The following is a 21137-nucleotide window of genomic DNA, read 5'->3' on the forward strand; positions in this document are numbered from 1 at the left end:
TAATCAATTTTCATAATGACAAGGAAAGTTGTGTGAGTGCGCCACACCAGATTTCATCTGTAGAACAGCTGTTTTGATGACTTCAAAAATAATCATCAAATTTCACGAATTCATATAAAAGAAAATGTACTCTGGAAAAACAATGTATACAATAGTATGATCCTAGTTTTTTTTTCTGAATTATGTAACCACCAATCATAATTATGTTATTCCCCTAAATTATTCTCATTTAAGAATGAGACTTAAAAAAATCAATGAGCAAGAAAAGTGTGTGAGTGTGTATCACACTAGATTTTTATTGCTATGAATCAATTCATCCCAATTCGATAATCAAATTTATCCATTTGTGATCAAAGTTCAACTACAAGACTCCAACTAATCATGCCTTTCTCCAAAAGACTCCATAGCCTAAAATAGATTAACTTAACATAATCATAGGTAATTGATTAGAATCGGAACTGGAATACGACAACAACAAAGCTAAAGCTAAAAACTAAAGCTAGCATTGGTCGTAAACATCCGAGCCCTCATGAAGTTATTGGAGTGCTGAAAATTTCCAACCTGACCTAGGTGTACTAAGAGGAGCATGACGTGGTTCCAACTCTGAAAAGTCTAGAGACTTTTTGATAACACACTTATCTATAAGACAGTGGTAGTGATAGGATAAGTAGTTAGGTGTCAGCTTGCTGGGAGGAGAATAATGAGTATGATGATGATGAGTGGGAGGAAGTTTTTTTATAAAAACATCAAAAACTGATAGAATCTTTCCATGTGTTAGTGTATTAAGTACTCATTGCATGTATATATGAGTGTGTGCACATGTTCTTCCATAGATGGAAACAAACTTTATTAGTAATGATTCTAGATGTGTGAATATTATGTTGGATGTCATGAACCTGTTCAAGTGTTCAATCCTGTCTAATTTGAATTGATTATATCTTTCTTCATTCATTTTCTCTCTCTCTCTCTACATGTATAGCTTTCTTCAAAGCTACGCGGTTTGATCAACTTAATTGACTACTGAGTAAGTACATCTCATCACCACTCACTCTATTCTCTCTCACTCTCTCTCGCTCTCTCTCTCTCTGCTCATGGTAATTTTTAATACATCATGCTCTCTTTTTTCATCTTCTCATATTCAACTCACTCCTACTCTTCTTTACTTCCTCCTCCTCCACCTCCTCCTCCTCCTCCTCCTCCTCCTCCTCCTCCTCATCCTCCTTCTCATAACACATACAGAATGTTATGTCAGAAAAAGTACTAGAATCATCATTTCCTATGATCGATGGAAACTGTTTCAAGTGACTCATGAGTTTCAAGGATGTAAAATAAAGATAACTTGTTGGTTCTAAAAATCTTCAATCATTTCTTTATAGGGTTTCTACTTTACATCTAGAGGTACTGACTTTTTCCTTGGTCATATTATCATTACTTTTTTTATTGATTTTGAGATAATTGATAACATAAGGGTTCAGTCCCATTTTTATCCCCCCCCCCATTTGATTTGAAAAAGTCTCATTCTGATGGGTATGTGCTATGGTATACTGCATTTTTATGAAGGATATCACATTAGTATAGAAATGAAATATAAGCAATTGGAGGGAAAGTTTAAGTCAGTAGGGTTCAAGAGTATATTTTGAAAGTCGAATAGTAGTGAGTATTTCAGTGTGTAGAAAGAAAACTTACTGTACTTTAGGATTCGTGGAGGAAAGTTCTATAGTTTATATGAAAACTCTTCAATTTATGTTTCTTCATTTAGATAGAATTGTCGATTAGTGAGGGTAGAATTCATAATTATTTCTTTGGACTTTGGACTTAAATATCATAACTGACTAAACAGCTAGACTACTTCAGTTAGCAATATTGTTATTTTACAGCTACCGGTAAGCAAAAAAAAGCTTCTTATCTATTATAGAAAATTTGTTGTCTTACCATGAGTGTTGTTGTTTCATAGCTAAAAAAATACAATCCTGCTTGATAACATCATTAAAACTAGCAATAGAGAATATAAGGGTTTTGAATATTCATAAACCTTATTATAAGCTATTTTGATGGAATGGAGAAGAAACTGGATAAGATAAAAAAATTGCTCTCTCAAGCATCAGAAAGCCAGGTCATTGACCTCACTTCACAGACATGTTTGAACATGTTTGAACTCTACTTGTGATGCTTGAGAGAGCAATTAGAGCGAGGGGGGATTACCTTTAAGAGAGAGATGATTATCTCAGTTAGGATTCAGTCCTTGTGTAGTGAACATCGGTGCGTTTGTGCTCTTAATTAGTACAGTATTTTTATCTGTTTTCTACAATACACTTGTTAGAGAAGAGATCATTGGAGAGGTCATCAGAGAGGTGATCAAAAAGGTCTTTGGAGAGGTTATCAAAGAGGACATCAAATATATTATTGAAAAAAAAAAGACATCCAGGAGATCAGTGAAGAGGAGATCATCAAAGGGATCATAGGAGAGGACATCGAAGAGATCATCAAGGAGACTATTGAAGAAGTCATTGGTTCGTGAAAATTCTTACTCTCATATAACATATTGACATTATACAATTGCATTATTCAATTATATTCATATCATGAGGTGTGAAATTTGTGATCGTGAATTCTCACGTTTATTCAATTTGAAAAGACATGTTTCAAAATGTGAAAAGGAATTTGATTCTGCTGTAAATCATATTTGTAAATATTGTTGTAATTCTTTTAAATCAATTCCATCACGAAACTTTCATGAGATCATCTGCTCTAAATTCTTAGATGATAAAGACTTAGACTGTGCTATGAACATTATTTGTGTGAAATGTGGTAAAGTTTTTCAAAGATCAGACATAAGAAAAAAGCATGAAAATAAATGCAATGAAAATTTTGAAGTTTCATGCTCTAATTGTGGATGTAACTTCATCAATTTACACAATTTGCTCAAGCATCATAAAACTTGTGAATCAGAAATCATACCATCAAAACGGCGAAGAGTTGAGCCAAAATTAGATGCATTACTTGCAATGCAACCATCCTTGGAAGGTGTTAATGAATATGAGACTGCATTTGAAGGTCGGCTTAAATCATACTTCATTCGACAAGATGTCAATCATGACTTACCTCTTTTTCTACAATCTGTTAAAGATAAAATAACTACAAGATTGAATATGTCATTGTCTTTGAAAGGTGCAGTTAAGTTCAATATACTAGTTGATTGTAGAATGATAAATCAAATGGCTGAAGAAATAACAGAAATATATAAAACTAACAATCCAATGAATGAAATGAGTTCTGAAGAACTTGCTGCATACAATTCGGCAGATACTTGTTATATGTGTGATAAACATTTCAGTGTAGATGATGTGAAAGTTAGAGATCACTGTCATATGACAGGAAATTACCGAGGGGCAGCACATAGTAGCTGCAATTTAAAGTATCAAGTCCCCCACTTCCTCCCTGTATTATTTCACAACCTTAGTGGATATGATAGTCACTTTATTGTGAGGGAGTTGGGTTATGATGAGAAGCAGATCGATATAATTCCCAACTCAGAAGAAAAATATATATCATTTTCAAAGACAATCAATAAATTCATGAAATTACGGTTTCTAGATTCATTTCGTTTCATGCCAAGTAGCTTGGATAGTCTGGCTAGGAATCTCCCCAAACTTGAAGAGATCCCAAAGTTTTTCCAACCTCAACATATTCCTCTACTAACAAGGAAAGGTGTATTTCCATATGAGTATATAACAAGTCGGGATAAATTGAATGAAACATCTCTCCCACCAAAAGCTGCATTTTATTCAAATCTTAATAAGACAGCAATTACTGATGAAGATTATTTACATGCAATAAATGTATGGAATACCTTTGGGTTCAAAAATCTTGGTGAATATAGTGACCATTATGCAAAAACTGATGTATTATTGTTGGCTGATATTTTTGAGAATTTTAGGGATATTACCATGAAAACACACAAGTTGGATCCATGTCATTATTACACTTTACCTGGTCTATCTTGGGATGCCATGTTAAGATTCACAGGTATTGAACTTGAACTTCTTACAGACTATGAGAAGTTCATGATGATTGAGAAAGGGATAAGGGGAGGATTGTGTCAAGTTTCACATCGACATATCAAGGCCAACAATAAATTTATGAAAACATTTGACTCCACCGCTGAAAGTGTTTTCATTGCCTTTGTAGATTGTAATAACCTTTATGGCCTTGCCATGTCAAAACCCCTTCCATTTGGGGATTTTCAGTGGATTAATTTGAGTATGAATGATCTACTTGAATCAAAAGAAGGAGATGAATATGGCTATATTCTTGAGGTTGATGTATCATATCCAAGTTCACTACATGTAGATCATTGTGATCTCCCATTTCTCCCTGAGCAAATATCTATTGGAATTGATCAAAAAAAGTTATGTGCTCATGTGAATAGCAGGAAGCAATATATAGTTCACTATATTGCTTTAAAACAGGCAGTTGAACATGGCCTTATTGTTGAGAAAATTCACCGTGCATTGAGATTCAAACAGTCATGCTGGCTGCAGCCATACATTGAACATAACACAAGACTTCGTACTTGCTCTAAAAATGCTTTTGAGAAGGATATGTACAAATTATATATTAATTCAGTCTATGGTAAGACAATGGAGAATGTTCGTGAGAGATTTAATATGCAAATAGTGTGCAGTGATAGAAAGATGGAAAAAATGATTAGAAAGCCTGAGTTCATTGATAGAACAATTTTTAGTGAGAATTTGGTAGCTATTCATCTAAAGAAGAAAAAAATAATGTTAGACAAACCAATATACATAGGTCAAGCTGTATTGGATATTTCAAAAACAGTGATGTATAACTTCCATTACAATGTAATGATACCAAAATATGGCAATGAGAACATTAAACTAGCATATACTGATACAGATAGTTTACTATATAAAATAGTTACTGATGATTTATATGATGATATATATAACATGATTGAGCACTTTGACACATCTGATTATCCCATTGACCATCCTTGCTATTCACTAGTGAATAAAAAAGTATTGGGAAAGTTCAAGGATGAGGCAAATAGTAAGATAATCTTGGAATTTGTGGGTCTTCGTGCAAAAATGTATTCCATAAGAATGAATGACCATGAAATAAAAAAAGCAAAAGGTGTTCAGTCAGCTGCATTAAATAAATATATTACATTTGATGATTATTTGAATTGTCTCAGCTTGAATAATGACCATAGACTGATAAATACCTGCATCAGATCTAAAGAGCATCATGTCTATACAGTGGATATAAATAAAAAAGCTCTTTGTTCCAAAGATGATAAGAGAATAGTATTAGAGGATGGAATATCCACATTACCAATTGGATACAAGAATTAAAGTTAAAAAAAAAAATATTCTAAGAATCTCAATAAAACTTAAAACTTAAAGTACCCACCTTAAGAATATCAAATACCAGAATTTAGTATGGGGAATAAAAAAAATTTTTAATAGGGGAATTTTAAATAGGAAATTTTTTTATGGTTTTGGTAAGAGCAGCTGCACCTGTTCTTAGCACACCTGTCATCGCCTGTTTTGGGGAGAAAATCATGGTGGGAGGCTTCCTGCTCTCCTATTGATTGGGGAAGGAGTCATGGTGAGAGACAAAATGACTGAGACTAGGTTTGGGGGAGGTTAGGTTAGGTTAGGTTAGGTTAGGCTACTCATTGCTGGTGGGCCCAGACAAAATGACTGAGACTAGGTTTGGGGGAGGTTAGGTTAGGTTAGGTTAGGTTAAATTAGGCTGCTCATTGCTGGTGGAGCCAGACAAAATGACTGAGACTAGGTTTGGGGGAGGTTAGGTTAGGTTAGGTTAGGTTAAATTAGGCTGCTCATTGCTGGTGGAGCCAGAATCCTCTTATTATACCTACTTAAGTGATATATCTTCTTATAGAATGGTTATCAATTATAAAATATAGATAGGAACTAATAAATTTATTCCAATTTCCACTGTCATGCATGGAAATCATAAGGTCTCATCAAGGTTTCGACGAGTTTATTAAGGCCTTCTTTTCTGTTTCCAAAACTGATGTCTTTCTAAGAGCAATTAACGTTCTGGTCTTGTACTTTAATCCAATTCTTGGGGAAGCTATGTTGACGAATAGATCATTCTATGAATTCAAGCATACTAAATATGTAATGATTTGAAATATATAATACCTTCATTTGATACCTGTAAATCACTTCCATTTCCATGTAAATGTAATTTTAACTGTTGAAAAAATCAACTTTCAATGAGAGCAGCAATGAAATGAAATGTTGATATTACTCAATTTTAAAATGGATAAATTACATTTTACATTATAGCCTCTGTTATGAAAGAATTTTATTTTCCTACAGTTACCTTGAAAAGTCACCATTCCTGCACTGATTACAGAGCGGAAAGAATCACTTTTCCGCTCTAGTGCACAAAGTATTAATTTGCGTACTCTTAATAATACTTTGCGTATTATCTTGCAGCCATCCCAATCAGCTGTTGACATGTATTTTTAATGCGAATTTGTTCTATCTATATTTTTCTGATTTTCAAATGAATAAATATGAAAAATCATTAAATTATACATTATATTATTAATTTTTCATTATTTGAAATAATATTTTCTTCATTCATAAATTGATTGGTTGAAAAATTATTTAGAAATTAAGATTTACTCAAAATTATTCAAATTTTCAAATTAATTGGATTAATTCAATTTTTAATTTGAATAAATTATCGATTATTAATTTTTAATTGGATTATCAAGTTTAAAATAAATTAAAGTTGTTATTAATAACAAAATCATACAGACAAACATTTGATGGATTTCAGCCATCATTTCACCCATAATCAACCACTTCTCATATTCAATGGTAACTGTAGGTAAAATTTAATGTGAAATACGTGCGCAAAGTTCCTCTGCTGCACTCAGGAAACCATTCCGTTTTTTCCTACGGCTCGTGCGTAAACGTCTCTTTCGGTGCAGCAAACTGTCACTTTGCGCACTAGTTGCACAAATAACTATTACTAATTATAGTGTATTTGAAGGCTAAAGACTAGAATATTACAAATTACCTGATGGCCATCCAGAGGTCTTCAGACATGAAATGCACTGCAGTAGGCCTAACAGTACGGTGAACTGAACTGAAAATCCTAATTTAAGAAGAATTGTGTTCATTAGAGAACAACAATGACTCACGACTTGTCATAATGAATTTTGATTCGTTCCTCGATTGTTGAAATGGGGAGGAGATTTTTTGAACTTATGAATTATTTAGATTGCGTCTGAGTCTTAAGGCTCCTGACAACGTAGGGTTAAGTCACACAAAGCGCTTTTTCAGGTGTTTTCAGCCGATTCGGCAGGGCAGGAAACTCTCCGATTGGCTGATTATCAACTGATTAAGGAACGACAACCCAATCCACCACTATTGTATTACAGCCGCTACATATTGTATTGTTTCTATTGAAATTGCATTTTAAATTAAATAGATTAAAATAATTATCCTCATACTTTTTTCTCTCTTCTCCCATTCTTCCATTTTCCGCTCTTCTTCACTCTTCATTCCTTACTTTTAAACTCTCTACCAGCCATGGTAAATCATGGGAAATCATAGTTGGCTAGGTATCATATCAAATCAAATACGGTATTTTTTTATTCACAAAATCATATACAAATTTATGAAATAAATTCAAACCAGGTATTCTTAGATATTTTTCCTCCTTTGTTTCTTTTCAGCACACCCCACCATGAAGCCTGTTTTTATACTAGTAGTTCTGTGAACAGTAGACCTCATGCAGTTATAAACCATAGTCTCCTCCAATACTGTCCATCAGAGTAAATTCTGTCCTGACCTTTCGTGTCGGCAAGATTTCGTTGTATAAACGACTAATGGCTGTTTGGGTTGTTGTATCAACAATGCTAATAATTTGATGTAAACAGCTATATGCTACTATCATCAAAAGCTTACTGAGTTGAAAGCAGAGAAAGTCGGGAGAAAAAATAGTATCATAATGTATCTTCGAGTTATCAATATTATTTCATACTTCACCGCATGCAATTAATAGTCCACACAACAGCTGATTTTTTACTAAGTTACATCATAGAGAAACAATAGCTTGAGTAGATATCCCATGGTATAGGGCGTTTATGTCGCAACTTTTACTGTTATCTCAAGCCGATAATCCACGTATTTCTTTCCCAAAAAGCTGTGTGACGCTGATAGTCTCTCATATTGTGCCGTTTATACACTCTTTCCCGGTCAAAACAGTAAAAATCGACAATAATCGACAGTAATCGGCTTGAGATAACAGTAAAAGTTGCGACATGAATGCCCTATACCATGGGATATCTACTTACGCTATTGTTTCTCTATGGTTACATTGAGATATAAAATTGCATGCGCCATTGTATTCAATAATAATCCACTCGACAGCTGATTATGATGAATAATTCTAGACTGATTTTTGTTCCAATATTGGCGTATGAAGGAGATTTTGTTACTGATTTTTGCTCCTTTTCCTTTAATAGTACCCTTAAAATGCAAAATTTCCAAAAACCTTGTATACGGTATACGTCGACGCGCAATTTAAAAAGGAACATACCTGTCAAATTTCATGAAAATCTATTACCGCGTTTCGCCGTAAATGTGCAACATATAAACATTTAAACATAAACAGAAATGCAAAACCGTCGACTTGAATCTTAGACCTCACTGCGCTCGGTCAATTACGGTATTATTTTTTTTAGAAATTTGTAATTTGATTGTGTTGTTTCGAATTTTGATTTATTTTGTGTATCTTGTGTTGATTTGAATAAAATTATTAATTGATTGAATTCAATTCTAATGGATGAATCATTTGAATTGAATAGAATTTTATTTGTTGTTGACAGGTAGATTTCGAACCGTACGCAGGCGGCGCTGACGAAATAACACATGACAGATTGACGCCCGGGGGGGCGGCAGACGGCCGATGTCCGCCCCCGGCACGTGGTGTGGCCAGCACAGCGCACGAATTGTGCTCGCGACGCACATGCACGCACGATGCCAACTGCACGCACAGTGCACGCGACAACGGCACGCACCTCGTGTGCTGCTTCAACGGATGTGTGCGTGCGTGTGTGCTGCCCATGGATGCGCCTGTTGGTCAGTTTCACAATATATAGAGAAAAGAATTCTATATTATAGAATCCTATGAGATTAAAAATAGGTTGTATAACAATAAGTTTGAAAAAAAATTGTTGATTTAGAATAATCTAAATTGGTACCGTAACAAGTCTAGAAATTGATTGATGATGTATCAGTGAAAGATACTGAAAATATTGCAATAAATAAAATAGCATTTATCCATATTTATAAAAAAATTAAGTAAATAGGAATATTGTGAGTAGGAACAGGCAATTGCCTAGTATTTTAATGGAAGAAGAAAATGACTTCACACTTCATATAAGATACAAAATAATTAAAAAATACTGGAGGACAATAATTTTTTGTATGTTTGAGACTTCAAAAGGCCCTATAGTCCAACATATTACCCAGAAATCTTCAAAATTTTGTAAATCCAAGTTCTGATACATATTTTTTTTATTTCAGCATTCGATTGGATTGAAAAACCAACCCAGTTGCAACAATCCATTGGTAAGTTTTGCTAATTATTTACTGTCAGAAAACATATTTTTTCATACAAAATAGAGAAATAGCTTAGCCACCTCTAATACAAGGCCCTGGCCTACGATATTGCAACGTTGCAGTGTAGGCCTAGAATTTAATACATTATTGATAAAAAAGATCAGCTGGTTTTTTTTAAATCTTTTTCACCAATGATGTACTAGTAGTTCTGTGAACAGTAGACCTCACGCAGTATTCTCATCCACAAGTACCTGATTGAAACCAAAGACCTTAAAGAGATATCTTTAAGGTCTTTGATTGAAACTATAGACCTTATGGAAATTATACAGCAATAGACTGGCTCCTCAACACATCTGTGTAGCTCCTCAACACATCTGTGTAATCACTTGTCAGCTGATTTATGATGAATAATTCTACTGTCTGATTTTCACTCTAATATTGACGTATGAAGGAGGCTCCTTTTTCCTTTTATATTATCCTTGAAATGCAAAATTTCCAAAAACCTTGTATATAAGTCGACGGCAATTTAAAAAGGAACTTACCTGTCAAATTTCATGAAAATCTATTACCGCGTTTCGCCGTAAATGCGCAACATATAAATATATAAACATTTAAACATTAAGAGAAATGCCAAACCGTCGACTTGAATCTCAGACCTCACACCGTTCGGTCAATTGAATTCTAGGCCTACACTGCGAGGTTGCAATATCGTAGGCCAGGGCCTTGTTTTAGAGGTGGCTAATAGTCAAGGTTTTACAATTTATTATTATCAGTAGAAATTTCTATTGTATTCATTCTCTATTGATATTATTGAAGCAATATAATGCTGTAAGCATTAAGGCTGATTCATTTTTCATTTTCTGAAATTGATCCTATTGATTATATTTTAATCTTTAATTATCACTGATGAGTAATATCACAGAATTAATAATAGCAGATTATAGGAGATTTCTCTGGTAATATGTGATGATCATAATAGCTTAATCTCCTACAACAGTGTAGGCTATTATTTTGTCTGATAATCTCATAAAAATCCTACGGTTGATAATATTGTAACTCATATTCATAAGTGACCGAACGATTTGAGGTCTAAGATTCAAGTCGACGGTTTGGCATTTCTCTTAATGTTTATATGTTGCGCATTTACGGCGAAACGCGGTAATAGATTTTCATGAAATTTGACAGGTATGTTCCTTTTAAAATTGCGCGTCGACGTATATAATAGGTTTTTGGAAATTTTGCATTTCAAGAATAGTATAAAACGAAATAGGAAAAGGGAGCCTCCTTCATACGCCAATATTGGAGTAAAAATCAGACTATAGAATTATTCATCATAAATCAGCTGAGAAGTGATTACACAGATGTGTGGAGAAGCCAGTCTATTACTGTATTTGTATAAGGTCTATAGTTTCAATCAAATAAAGAGGTATGCATCTTAGAGCTGGGTTTACACCAAAGTTATTAAAAAAATGTTAATAACTTAATCCTTATAGATTCTATTAGATTGAACGGAAGTTGACAAACACAAATGTTCTTCATGTGTATGATAAGTTATGTTCAATCAAATATGATCAAAAAGGATTGAGTAATTAACATTTTGTTAATAAATTTGGTCTAATCGCAGCTTTAAAGTCTTTGGTTTCGATATTTTGTTTTGCAGTCATGGTATTCGTGCCCATCAGTATCAATATTCTCACATTCGAAAAAAACTAATTTAATAGTCGAATAAAAATAAACAAATAAACTAAATAATGATAATATTTTTATATAAATATATTTTTGATTCTAAAAAATTAATTTTCATCAGATAGAAAGATTATCACGGAACTGGATGAATTATATCATATGGAATACAAATTTAAACGAGAACTGAGTTTGAACATTTAAAACAGTTGACATCAGGCACTTGTGGATGAGAATATTGCGTGAGGTCTACTGTTCACAGAACTACTAGTATTTAATTCATCATTAATATTTTTCACGTTGTCCATGAATTCCAACCATTTATGTCCCATTCTTTTAACATAGACCTGTATCAAGATTATTTTTCTTCATTTTGTATCGTTACTATGTTGACTTACTTTTTACAATCAACATAAAATGTATAGCCTACTTATTTTGAACAATCCTTTGCTATCTTATATGCTGATGATGCCTACATGAGTAAAAGTAAACTTGTGCGTGGATCGGATGACACAATAAAATGTCAGTCACAGTTTGGGAATCGAACCCAAGACCGGTGCAGCAATACCATAGCAGTAGACTGAGTATATGTGAACTCCGAACCTCTATATTGAGATTCCCTTTGAATTATCAGTATACAACATTGTGAAAAAACATTAGTGATTCCCATTCAAAAAATACTGATAATTTTAACGGAATCTCACTAAAAATAATGACATGCAAATTCGTGAAGCTCTTACCGTTTATTATTTAATATCGGGGCACCAAACTTGGCTCGGTATTCATTTATTGACTTTTAATGAACCGAACACAATTCTTTAAAATGATTGGGGAAGTACTAACAGGCACAGCCCAAAACTGTTTCTTTCCCGAATTTTGATTTATACACTATAAATAGTCCAGAAAGTAGGTTATGTTCAATACACTTGAATTCAAGTTCAATTTTCTGTTAAAACATTTAAAAACAAAAAAAATATAATTTAGATTATATACAAACCAAATTGAATAACAAAATAACACTCACTAATCAGTTGAAACATTGTCAAATAATGATCAACTTTGAAAATTATGATATACTCTAGTTTATAGTGTGGTCCACGTTATAATGGCAGTGAAAAAAGATAGAAGAATAGCGATGCCGATTCTCTGCATTGATTAATTATATTTCCTAGAAAAGGATAGTATCACCGGCTTTGTCGAATGATAGACAAGGATAGCAAAACTAAAGTTGATCAAATACTGTCATTATAATGTGGACCTCATTATAGGAGGATTATCATGTCATGTCAACAAAATCAGATTATGTTGATCAAGTCGATTAAATGGTCTAGCTAGATAAAATTTCTCGCTGATTGATTATGATTACACAGCTGGAAATAATTCTGTCTCTCTCCCACACAGGCACACGCGTCTTCTGTTATCGAGCGACGACGAAATTATCATCTGTTTTCCAAGGATGAATTATCCTTTTAATGTCGTTCAGTGAGTTTTCCCAAGAATGAGACCTAGTGCAATCGAATTTTTATATCATAAACCTACTATGTTCCAAATTTCGTGAAAATCGTTCGAGCTGTTTTCGAGATCCGTTGAACATAAATAACCAGATATAAATATAGAGAAATTGCTCGCTTAATATAATAGGATAAATAAATAATGTATGTAAATAAATATGTTTTAAATAAATAATAATATCAGTTACAGCTGTTATATAGCTAAGGTGAATGTGATATTTTCGAGCTCAAAATTTAAGTGTTTTTATTCTTTATTTTGTGAATTTATAGTTTGTTTCATGTCTTTAAGAAACTTTTATTATTAATTCATCCAAATTTAAAATCGTTTGTTTTATTCTAATTTATATTTTAGATTGTGATTTGGTGTAGAAATTTGAAAGGACATAACCTATAATATTTGGACAATTTAAAACTAAATTAAGAGATTGAAGAAGTTTTAGGCAATAGCCTGTTTTTTCTTTTCCGATTCTTGTATTTTTTTGCTAACCTTATAAATAAATAAATAAATAATATTTAATTTTTCATAAATCCTATGGTTGATAATATTGTAACTCATATTCATAACCTTGAAGAATTTACTAATAACTAATAAATAAATAATAAATTCTTCATTAATCATATTAATTCATTTTAATCATATTAACTCATATGCATAATATTTCATTCTTCATTAATCATATTAATTCATTAATTCTTCATTTTTCATGTTGTCCATGAATTCCAACCATTTATGTCCCATTCTTTTAACATAAATATCTGTATCAAAGATTATTTTTCTTCATTCTGTATCGTTACTTTGTTGACTCACTTTCTACAAACAACATAAACTGTATAGCCTACTTATTTTGAACAAGCCTTTGGTACATCTTATATGCTGATGATGCCTACATAAGTAAAAGTAAACTTGTGCGTGGATCGGATGACACAATAAAATGTCAGTCACAGTTTGGGAATCGAACCCAAGACCGGTGAAGCAATACCATAGTAGTAGACTGAATCTGTGAACTCCGAACCTCTATAGTGAGACTCCCTTTAAATTATCAGTATACAACATTGTGAAAAAACATTAGTGATCACCAATCAAAAAATTCTGATAATTTTAAAGGAATCTCTCTATAAATAATGACATGCGAATTCGTCAAGTTCTTAACGTTTATTATTTAATATTGGGGCACCAAGCTTCGCTCGTTATCTATTTATCGACTTTCAATAAACCGAACACAATTCTTTGAAATGATTGGGGAAGTACTAACAGGCACAGCCCAAAACTGTTTCTTTCCCGAATTTTGATTTATACACTATAAATAGTCCAGAAAGTAGGTTATGTTCCATACACTTGAATTCAGGTTCAATTTTCTGTTCAAACATTTGAAAACAAAAAAATTATAATTTAGATTATATACAAACCAAATTGAATAACAAAATAACACTCACTAATCACTTGAAATTGTCAAATAATGATCAACTTTGAAAATTATGATATTCTCTAGTTTAGGAGGATTATCATGTCATGTCAACAAAATCAGATTATGTTGATCAAGTCGATTAAATTGTCTAGCTATAGTGAGGTCCACGTTATAATGACAGTATTTGATCAACTTAGGTTTTGCTATCCTTGTCTATCATTCGACATCGCTATTCTTCTATCTTCATCCACTGTCATTATAACGTGGACCTCACTATAGATAAAATTTCTCGCTGATTGATTATGATTACACAGCTGGAAATAATTCTGTCTCTCTCCCACACAGGCACACGCGTCTTCTGTTATCGAGAGACGACGAAATTATCATCTGTTTTCCAAGGATGAATTATCCTTTTAATGTCGTTCAGCGAGTTTTCCCAAGAATGAGACCTAGTGCAATCGAATTTTTATATCATAAACCTACTATGTTCCAAATTTCGTGAAAATCGTTTGAGCTGTTTACGAGATCCGTTAAACATAAATAACCAAATATAAAAAAAAACAAATATAAAAATAACCAGATATAAATATGCAGAAATTGCTCGCTTAATATAATAGGATAAATAAATAATGTTTGTAAATAAATATGTTTTAAATAAATAATAATAAATGTCTAATTAGACATACCGTGAGGTTTATTCAACTGATATTTAATTAAACTTGTTAAAATTGATTTTATTGTTAATTTTATTTTTCTCAGCTCCATCGGAGACAGTGCACCTGGGAGCAGCTGAATCAATGGCTTTGCCAGGCGGATGTATAGTGAGCACAACACAATACAACAAACTCGAGACATTCAAGATGAATCAACATGTTTCTCATTGGTAAGAGCCATAATAAGTTCAATATTTTCATAGTTTGGTTCAATTTATATAATGATTATTAATTTCCATTAGATCTCTGCTGTGCCGCTGGGCAAAAATAGAATACCATTGTTTCTTTAATGGGATGGGTGTGTTCACACATTTTCATTAAAACTCAATATTTATATAACGGTAAAACCCTGATACCAAATGTATTTCTGCTCTGCAAGGAACAAGAATATTATAATATACAATTATTGATTCTTTTATGGGAGTATTCACACATTTTTTCTGATTCAATCTTTATACCATGGTAAAACAATGATACCAGATGTATTTCTGTTGAGCTGGGCAAAAATAGAATATCCATAACCATTGGTTCTTATACATTTTCATCCTGACAAAAATATTGTGCGTCTTTTGTCTAGTATATAAGAAATTGAAAGGGCCTTCTGTCACCTGGTCATATGGGACATATATATGAATAATATTTATATTTATCTCATATTGATCAGGATTTTAGAGCTTTTTAATTTGAAAAGTCTGAAATCCTGATCAATATGTGATTAATATAATATGATCTATCTTCTATCTATATATATATATATATATATATATATATATATATATATATATATTATATATATATATATATATATATATATATATAGCGAAATGGCACTCACTCACTGACTGACTGACTCGCTCACTAACTCACTCGCAGAACTAAAAATCTACCGGACCAAAAACGTTCAAATTTGGTAGGTATGTTCAGTTGGCCCTTTAGAGGCGCACTAAGGAATCTTTTGGCAATATTTTAACTCTAAGGGTGGTTATTAAGGGATTAAAGTTCGTCTTTTAGCATGTATATTCTTCTTATTCTCTTAATTATAATTGAAAAATGTCCATATCATATGTTAATATAGATCTATAATCTAGAAAGAGTACCTCTTAGAAACAGTTGTTAACTGGTAACTAAATTAATAATTTTGTCAGGTTGGCATTAAGTTGAGTTGACTTTGTTAGGTTGGCACCAAGTTGAAGATTGAAATGCATTTATCGCGGAAAAATTGATTGGGCACTACTACTTCTTTCAGAGCTATTCCTGGGAATATTATATTACTAGCCGTCAGCCTCGCTTCGCTTGCCATATCCGTTTAGCCAGACGTTTATTCTGGACCCCCGACTGGATCGTCCTAACATATGATCGTCCTACAAATTAAAAATGCAGGCGAGCGAAGCGAGCCTGCTGATCTCATTCTTGGACGATCCAGTCGGGAATCCAGGGGACGGAGCCCCCTGGCTAGACGGATATGGCGAGCGAAGCGAGCCTGACGGCTAGTTCATATATATGTCCCATATGACCAGGTGACCAGATTCAATTTAAAAACTCTAAAATCCTGATCAATATGAGATAAATATATGATTCATATATATGTCCCATATTACCAGGTGACACTTCTCAGTTATTGATTCATTGAAGTCTTTATTCAAGTGAATCATAGAATAATAAGAAAGCAATGTCCGAGTAAAAATCCAATACAGATTTATTATTCAATTGATGTTCTTTATTATTTCAATCTAAGAATGCCATATCCGTTTAGCCAGACGTTTATTCTGGACCCCCGACTGGATCGTCCTAACATATGATCGTCCTACAAATGAAAAATTCAGGCGAGCGAAGCGAACCTGCTGATCTCATTCTTGGACGATCCAGTCGGGAATCCAGGGGACGGAGCCCCCTGGCTAGACGGATATGGCGAGGGAAGCGAGCCTGACGGCTAGTTCATATATGTGTCCCATATGACCAGGTGACCAGTTTTAATTTAAAAACTCTAAAATCCTGATCAATATGAGATAAATATATGATTCATATATATGTCCCATATTACCAGGTGACACTTCTCAGTTATTGATTCATTGAAGTCTTTATTCAAGTGAATCATAGAATAATAAGAAAGCAATGTCGAAGTAAAAATCCAATACAGATTTATTATTCTGTTGTTGGTTATCCATCTTGTTTCCACTATAATTATCACTATTAAATTTTATAAAACTTTTAAGTGAAAAAACACTCACATTATTTGATGTGGCGACGTCCGTTTCGTGCTGGTATCGCACATTTTCAAGCCAAACAGGAACTGAAGTATTTAAGGTTATGAGGGTGAAGTTTGGTTGGGGTGGAGGGGAGTTTTGGTGGTTAATGGAGGAGTATTTAAATGAGTTTGTCAAACAGGGTGTGGGAGGAAAAGTTGATTTTGTCAAAACTCCAAAACTCCCCTCCACCCCAACCAAATTTCACCCTCATAACCTTAAACACTTCAGTTCCTGTTTGGCTTGAAAATGTGCGATACCAGCACGAAACGGACGTCGCCACATCAAATAATGTGAGTGTTTTTTCACTTAAAAGTTTTATAAAATTTAATAGTGATTTATTATTCAATTGATGTTCTTTATTATTTCAATCTGGGAATGAAATAGTAATTAAGGGCTATAAGCCTGTCTTCTCAATCACTCTATGATTATGGTACGATATATGTTTATGAATAAATAAAATTCTATTAACGGCTAGCACCCAAGTATAATAGTGTTGAAACTATATAAAGCAAGATCCACTTAGCATTGTTAAATTGTTTAAATGTGAGGCATTGATTTTATCTAAGGGGATCGCAACCAGTTTACAGTGAATCACTTTAGTTGAGCCGCGATATAGATTAACGATCCATAAAATGTTGCAAGCTCTATATATACAAACTTTAATATCATTGAGAAAATGATAAAAGGTCTATTTCTGCCTACTATTTCATTCATAAACTTGTATCTCAATTGTATTTTGTCTATAAAAATGAGTATCTTTATAGCAAATGAATTGATTTGAATTGAACATCTACCGTATTGATATGCTGTATTACTCCACACTAATTTTCATAATAAATTTCAATCTATTTTTGTTTCAGCTTCTGCGACATTGGCGGAATATTTTGCAAAATTGCCGAATCATGATGAATAGTTCAATAATAAATAATTCTTATGTTTATTAAAAGTCAAAATAATAAATTTGAATAAATTATTATTATTGTAATAAATTTCGACACCAAAATTAGGTGTTGAGACGTTAATATAAATGAGTCAATAGCCCAAGTAATTAAGCAGAATATAGTTGAATTTTATAATTTTATTCTAACACTATTTTCTGTTATATTGTAACAGTGTTTCAAAGCTATATATTATCAGAAATCTCTGTCTATTTTTAGTAAGATATATCACTTTGTAAGAATAAAATAATGGAATAAGTAGCATATACTTTTTGTAGAAATTAGGTACCTTTTAAGTTAATTCTTTTAAAAAAAGACTAAACTTTTTAAAAATCATTTAAATTCTTCAATGTTGTTTTCCATCACGAACTGCTTATTATTAAATCACTTTTTGCTTTTAGAAAAAACAACTCGCAGTCAGATATTTTACAATAAATGAATTAATCACTCACAATCATTTAAAGGTATAGGTGCGGTAATTTCTAAAAAAAAGGATACTCATTCCATTTATTTATTCCCATCAATTAAAGTACATAACCCTTGGTATTCATAATTATTATAATATTACTTTCTATATCAAACTCTTGGTAGATAAAGTGCCAGTTGCGCAAAAGCCGGTTAAATTTTAACCGTGTTTAATTCCATGAGAATCAATCAGAAAAGCCGTCTTTACAAAAAAGCCTTTTCTGATTTGTTCTTATGGAATTAATAACGGTTAAATTTTAACCGGCTTTTTGCAACCGGGCCAAAGTGAAGGAGATAGCCTTATAGATCACTAAATAAAGTAATGTAGGTAGCTCAGTAGCATAATTTATGTGCAAAGGTGATTATTTGACAAATGAGTGATTCACCGAAAAATAATAATCTTTTACTTAAGATTTTTATAAAATTTTTGAACACTTGAACTGCGTTGTCCCTTGGTCAAAAATCGGAAAGCAAAAGAATCCACTTTCACAACAGAACTTGAATGTATTGTTCAGTCAAGACGCGATTTGAAGGCACTGGGTTCCATCTTCACCCCACCTTCATAGGTACGAGAATCACTCTTAATTGTTAAAATTTTTTTGAATGTGAAACGATGTTCATGTTAAGCTGGCCACTGACGAGCGTTCCAACAAGCCAAATGGCACGGTAGCGTGCCATTGGAACGACGTGAATGGTGAATCGCGCTCGTATTTTGGTGGAGCGACGAGGCTCGATGGAATTCCAACCGGTTGAAAATCCATCGCGCCACGCCAAACCTACGTCACTCCAACTCCTCGTGAATGGGGAATCTCGATGGCATGCTGGAACGACGGAACGACCGTGAATGTGGAAACCTGTGGGTTGTCCCGTCTCAGTGCGTGTCAGACCGTTGACTTGGAAGGATAGATTGCTGTTTTGCTCTTGTTTTGATTGTTGTTTTGTTCTTGTGTTGTTGTGTTGTCATGAGTTCGAACCGGGATTTTGTAATCTCTGTGATCGAGATGTACAGGGATCATACCTGTTTGTGGAAAATAACAGACCCTGGTTACCATGACAAGGTAAAAAGGAACGCTGCTCTGGAGATGATCCTTGAATTTTTTAAAACTGTTGATCCCACAGCTACAAAAGATGTAGTTACTAAGAAGCTCAACTCGATGAGAGGCTCATTTCGGAAGGAAATGAATAAGGTTAGTTGTTATTATCAGGTTTCAGGAATAATTACTCCCAATCTCTGCGGTGATATCGCTGTGATGAACTTCAGCTCTTCATAGTTCATCCCGGTGGCCAAGAAACGTAGAGTTGCAGCCAACCTCTCATGGGGAGTAATGCACTGTCTCATGACTGTATCTTTCTTTGTAATCATCGGTGTTACCAAACGAAGTAAATGGTTGTAGGTATCTTCATCCATACGCAAATAATTCTTCCAGTCCGAAGGTTCGACACTAAGATCTTGAAATAAATTCAGATGCGTGTGATTCCGCCTATTCGAAAATAAACGTTTCACCCATTTCCGTTTGGGTTTTTTCTTTTTACGTACAAACACACAGCTGTTGAAATCAGGAGAAGTTCCTCGTCCATACTTGATCACAAACCATCAACTACTGGAGTGATGGAATGGAGTGCTCGTGAATTGACCCACAAAATATTTACGGATTTGGATCGTTCCAGCTGGAGTGACATCGCGCCGCGCCACGCCGTTTGGAACGCTCGTCAGTGGCCAGCTTTGATGATGATAGTCCACAGTTTAAAATGTATCTCTCTATAAATATATATTGAAAAATATTGAGTATCAAGGTAGATGTATTATTCTTTGTACAGGTACGCTTACGATTGGACCCAATGCCTTGAGTATGAACTAGACTAGTAAGAACTAGACTTTGTTCTGTCAACAGTAGACCTCGCGCTCAGTAAGTTACATTGACTTGTTGTTATGTTTTCTCAAAAATGATTAAATAATTTATCAATTTAAAATGTCTAGAAAAAATCCTTAATAAACATAGAGCTTTCTGTCCTATCGTACCGTGACGTGTCGTCCCGGAATGTGAGTGTGAGCGCTGTTATCAGGTCTGGCTGCAACTGTCTACAACGTAGATGGAAAGATACAGTTTCATGATGTTCGATGTTTTTGAACGGGTAGTATCATAGTCCACTAGACAGCTGATTTATGATGAATAATTCTTAAGTCTGATTTTTACGGTAATATTGGCGTTCAAAGGAGACTCCTTTTCCTTTTGTATTATCCTTAAAATATAAAATTTCAAAAAACCGTATGTATACGTCGACACGCAATTCAAAAAGGAACATACCTGTCAAATTTCATGAAAATCAATTGCTGCGTTTCGCTGTAAATGCAGAACATGAATAAATATAAGCATATTAACATAAAGAGAAATGCAAAACCGTCGACTTGAATCTTAGACCTCACTTCGCTCGGTCAACAAAACATGTAAGTAGGTAGCCTAGTATCATAGAGAAACAATAGCGTAAGTAGATATCCCATGGTATAGGGCGTTTATGTCGCAACTTTTACTGTTATC

At 33.4% G+C, this 21137-nt stretch overlaps 2 protein-coding genes across 6 annotated transcripts in view; both read left to right on the forward strand.

Moving 5' to 3' along the window:
* Positions 1-18173, forward strand: part of LOC111055814 — a 185737-nt gene extending 167564 nt beyond the window's left edge. For 4 of the 5 annotated variants that reach the window (XM_039422661.1, XM_039422659.1, XM_039422658.1 and 1 more), the window contains exons 3-6: positions 8903-9155; positions 9603-9647; positions 14998-15121; positions 18058-18173. In XM_039422661.1, the coding sequence (XP_039278595.1) occupies positions 8903-9155; positions 9603-9647; positions 14998-15121; positions 18058-18103 (468 nt within the window). In that variant the 3' untranslated portion in view covers positions 18104-18173. The remainder of the gene's footprint in view (positions 1-8902; positions 9156-9602; positions 9648-14997; positions 15122-18057) is intronic. The other variant, XM_039422662.1, reaches the window with a different exon arrangement.
* On the forward strand, positions 3715-5426 carry LOC120350181. The gene has a single exon (XM_039422654.1). The coding sequence runs from the start codon at positions 3948-3950 to the stop codon at positions 5373-5375; it is 1428 nt and encodes a 475-aa protein (XP_039278588.1). The 5' UTR covers positions 3715-3947; the 3' UTR covers positions 5376-5426.
* Positions 18174-21137: the final 2964 nt, after the last annotated feature.

This window comes from Nilaparvata lugens, chromosome 3, assembly GCF_014356525.2.
Source record: "Nilaparvata lugens isolate BPH chromosome 3, ASM1435652v1, whole genome shotgun sequence".
Classification (NCBI taxonomy): Eukaryota; Metazoa; Arthropoda; class Insecta; order Hemiptera; family Delphacidae; genus Nilaparvata; species Nilaparvata lugens.

Coding starts and splice junctions, on each gene's coding strand:
- LOC120350181 (XM_039422654.1), top strand. CDS start 3,948: ATGAAAACACACAAGTTGGATCCATGTCATTATTACACTTTACCTGGT.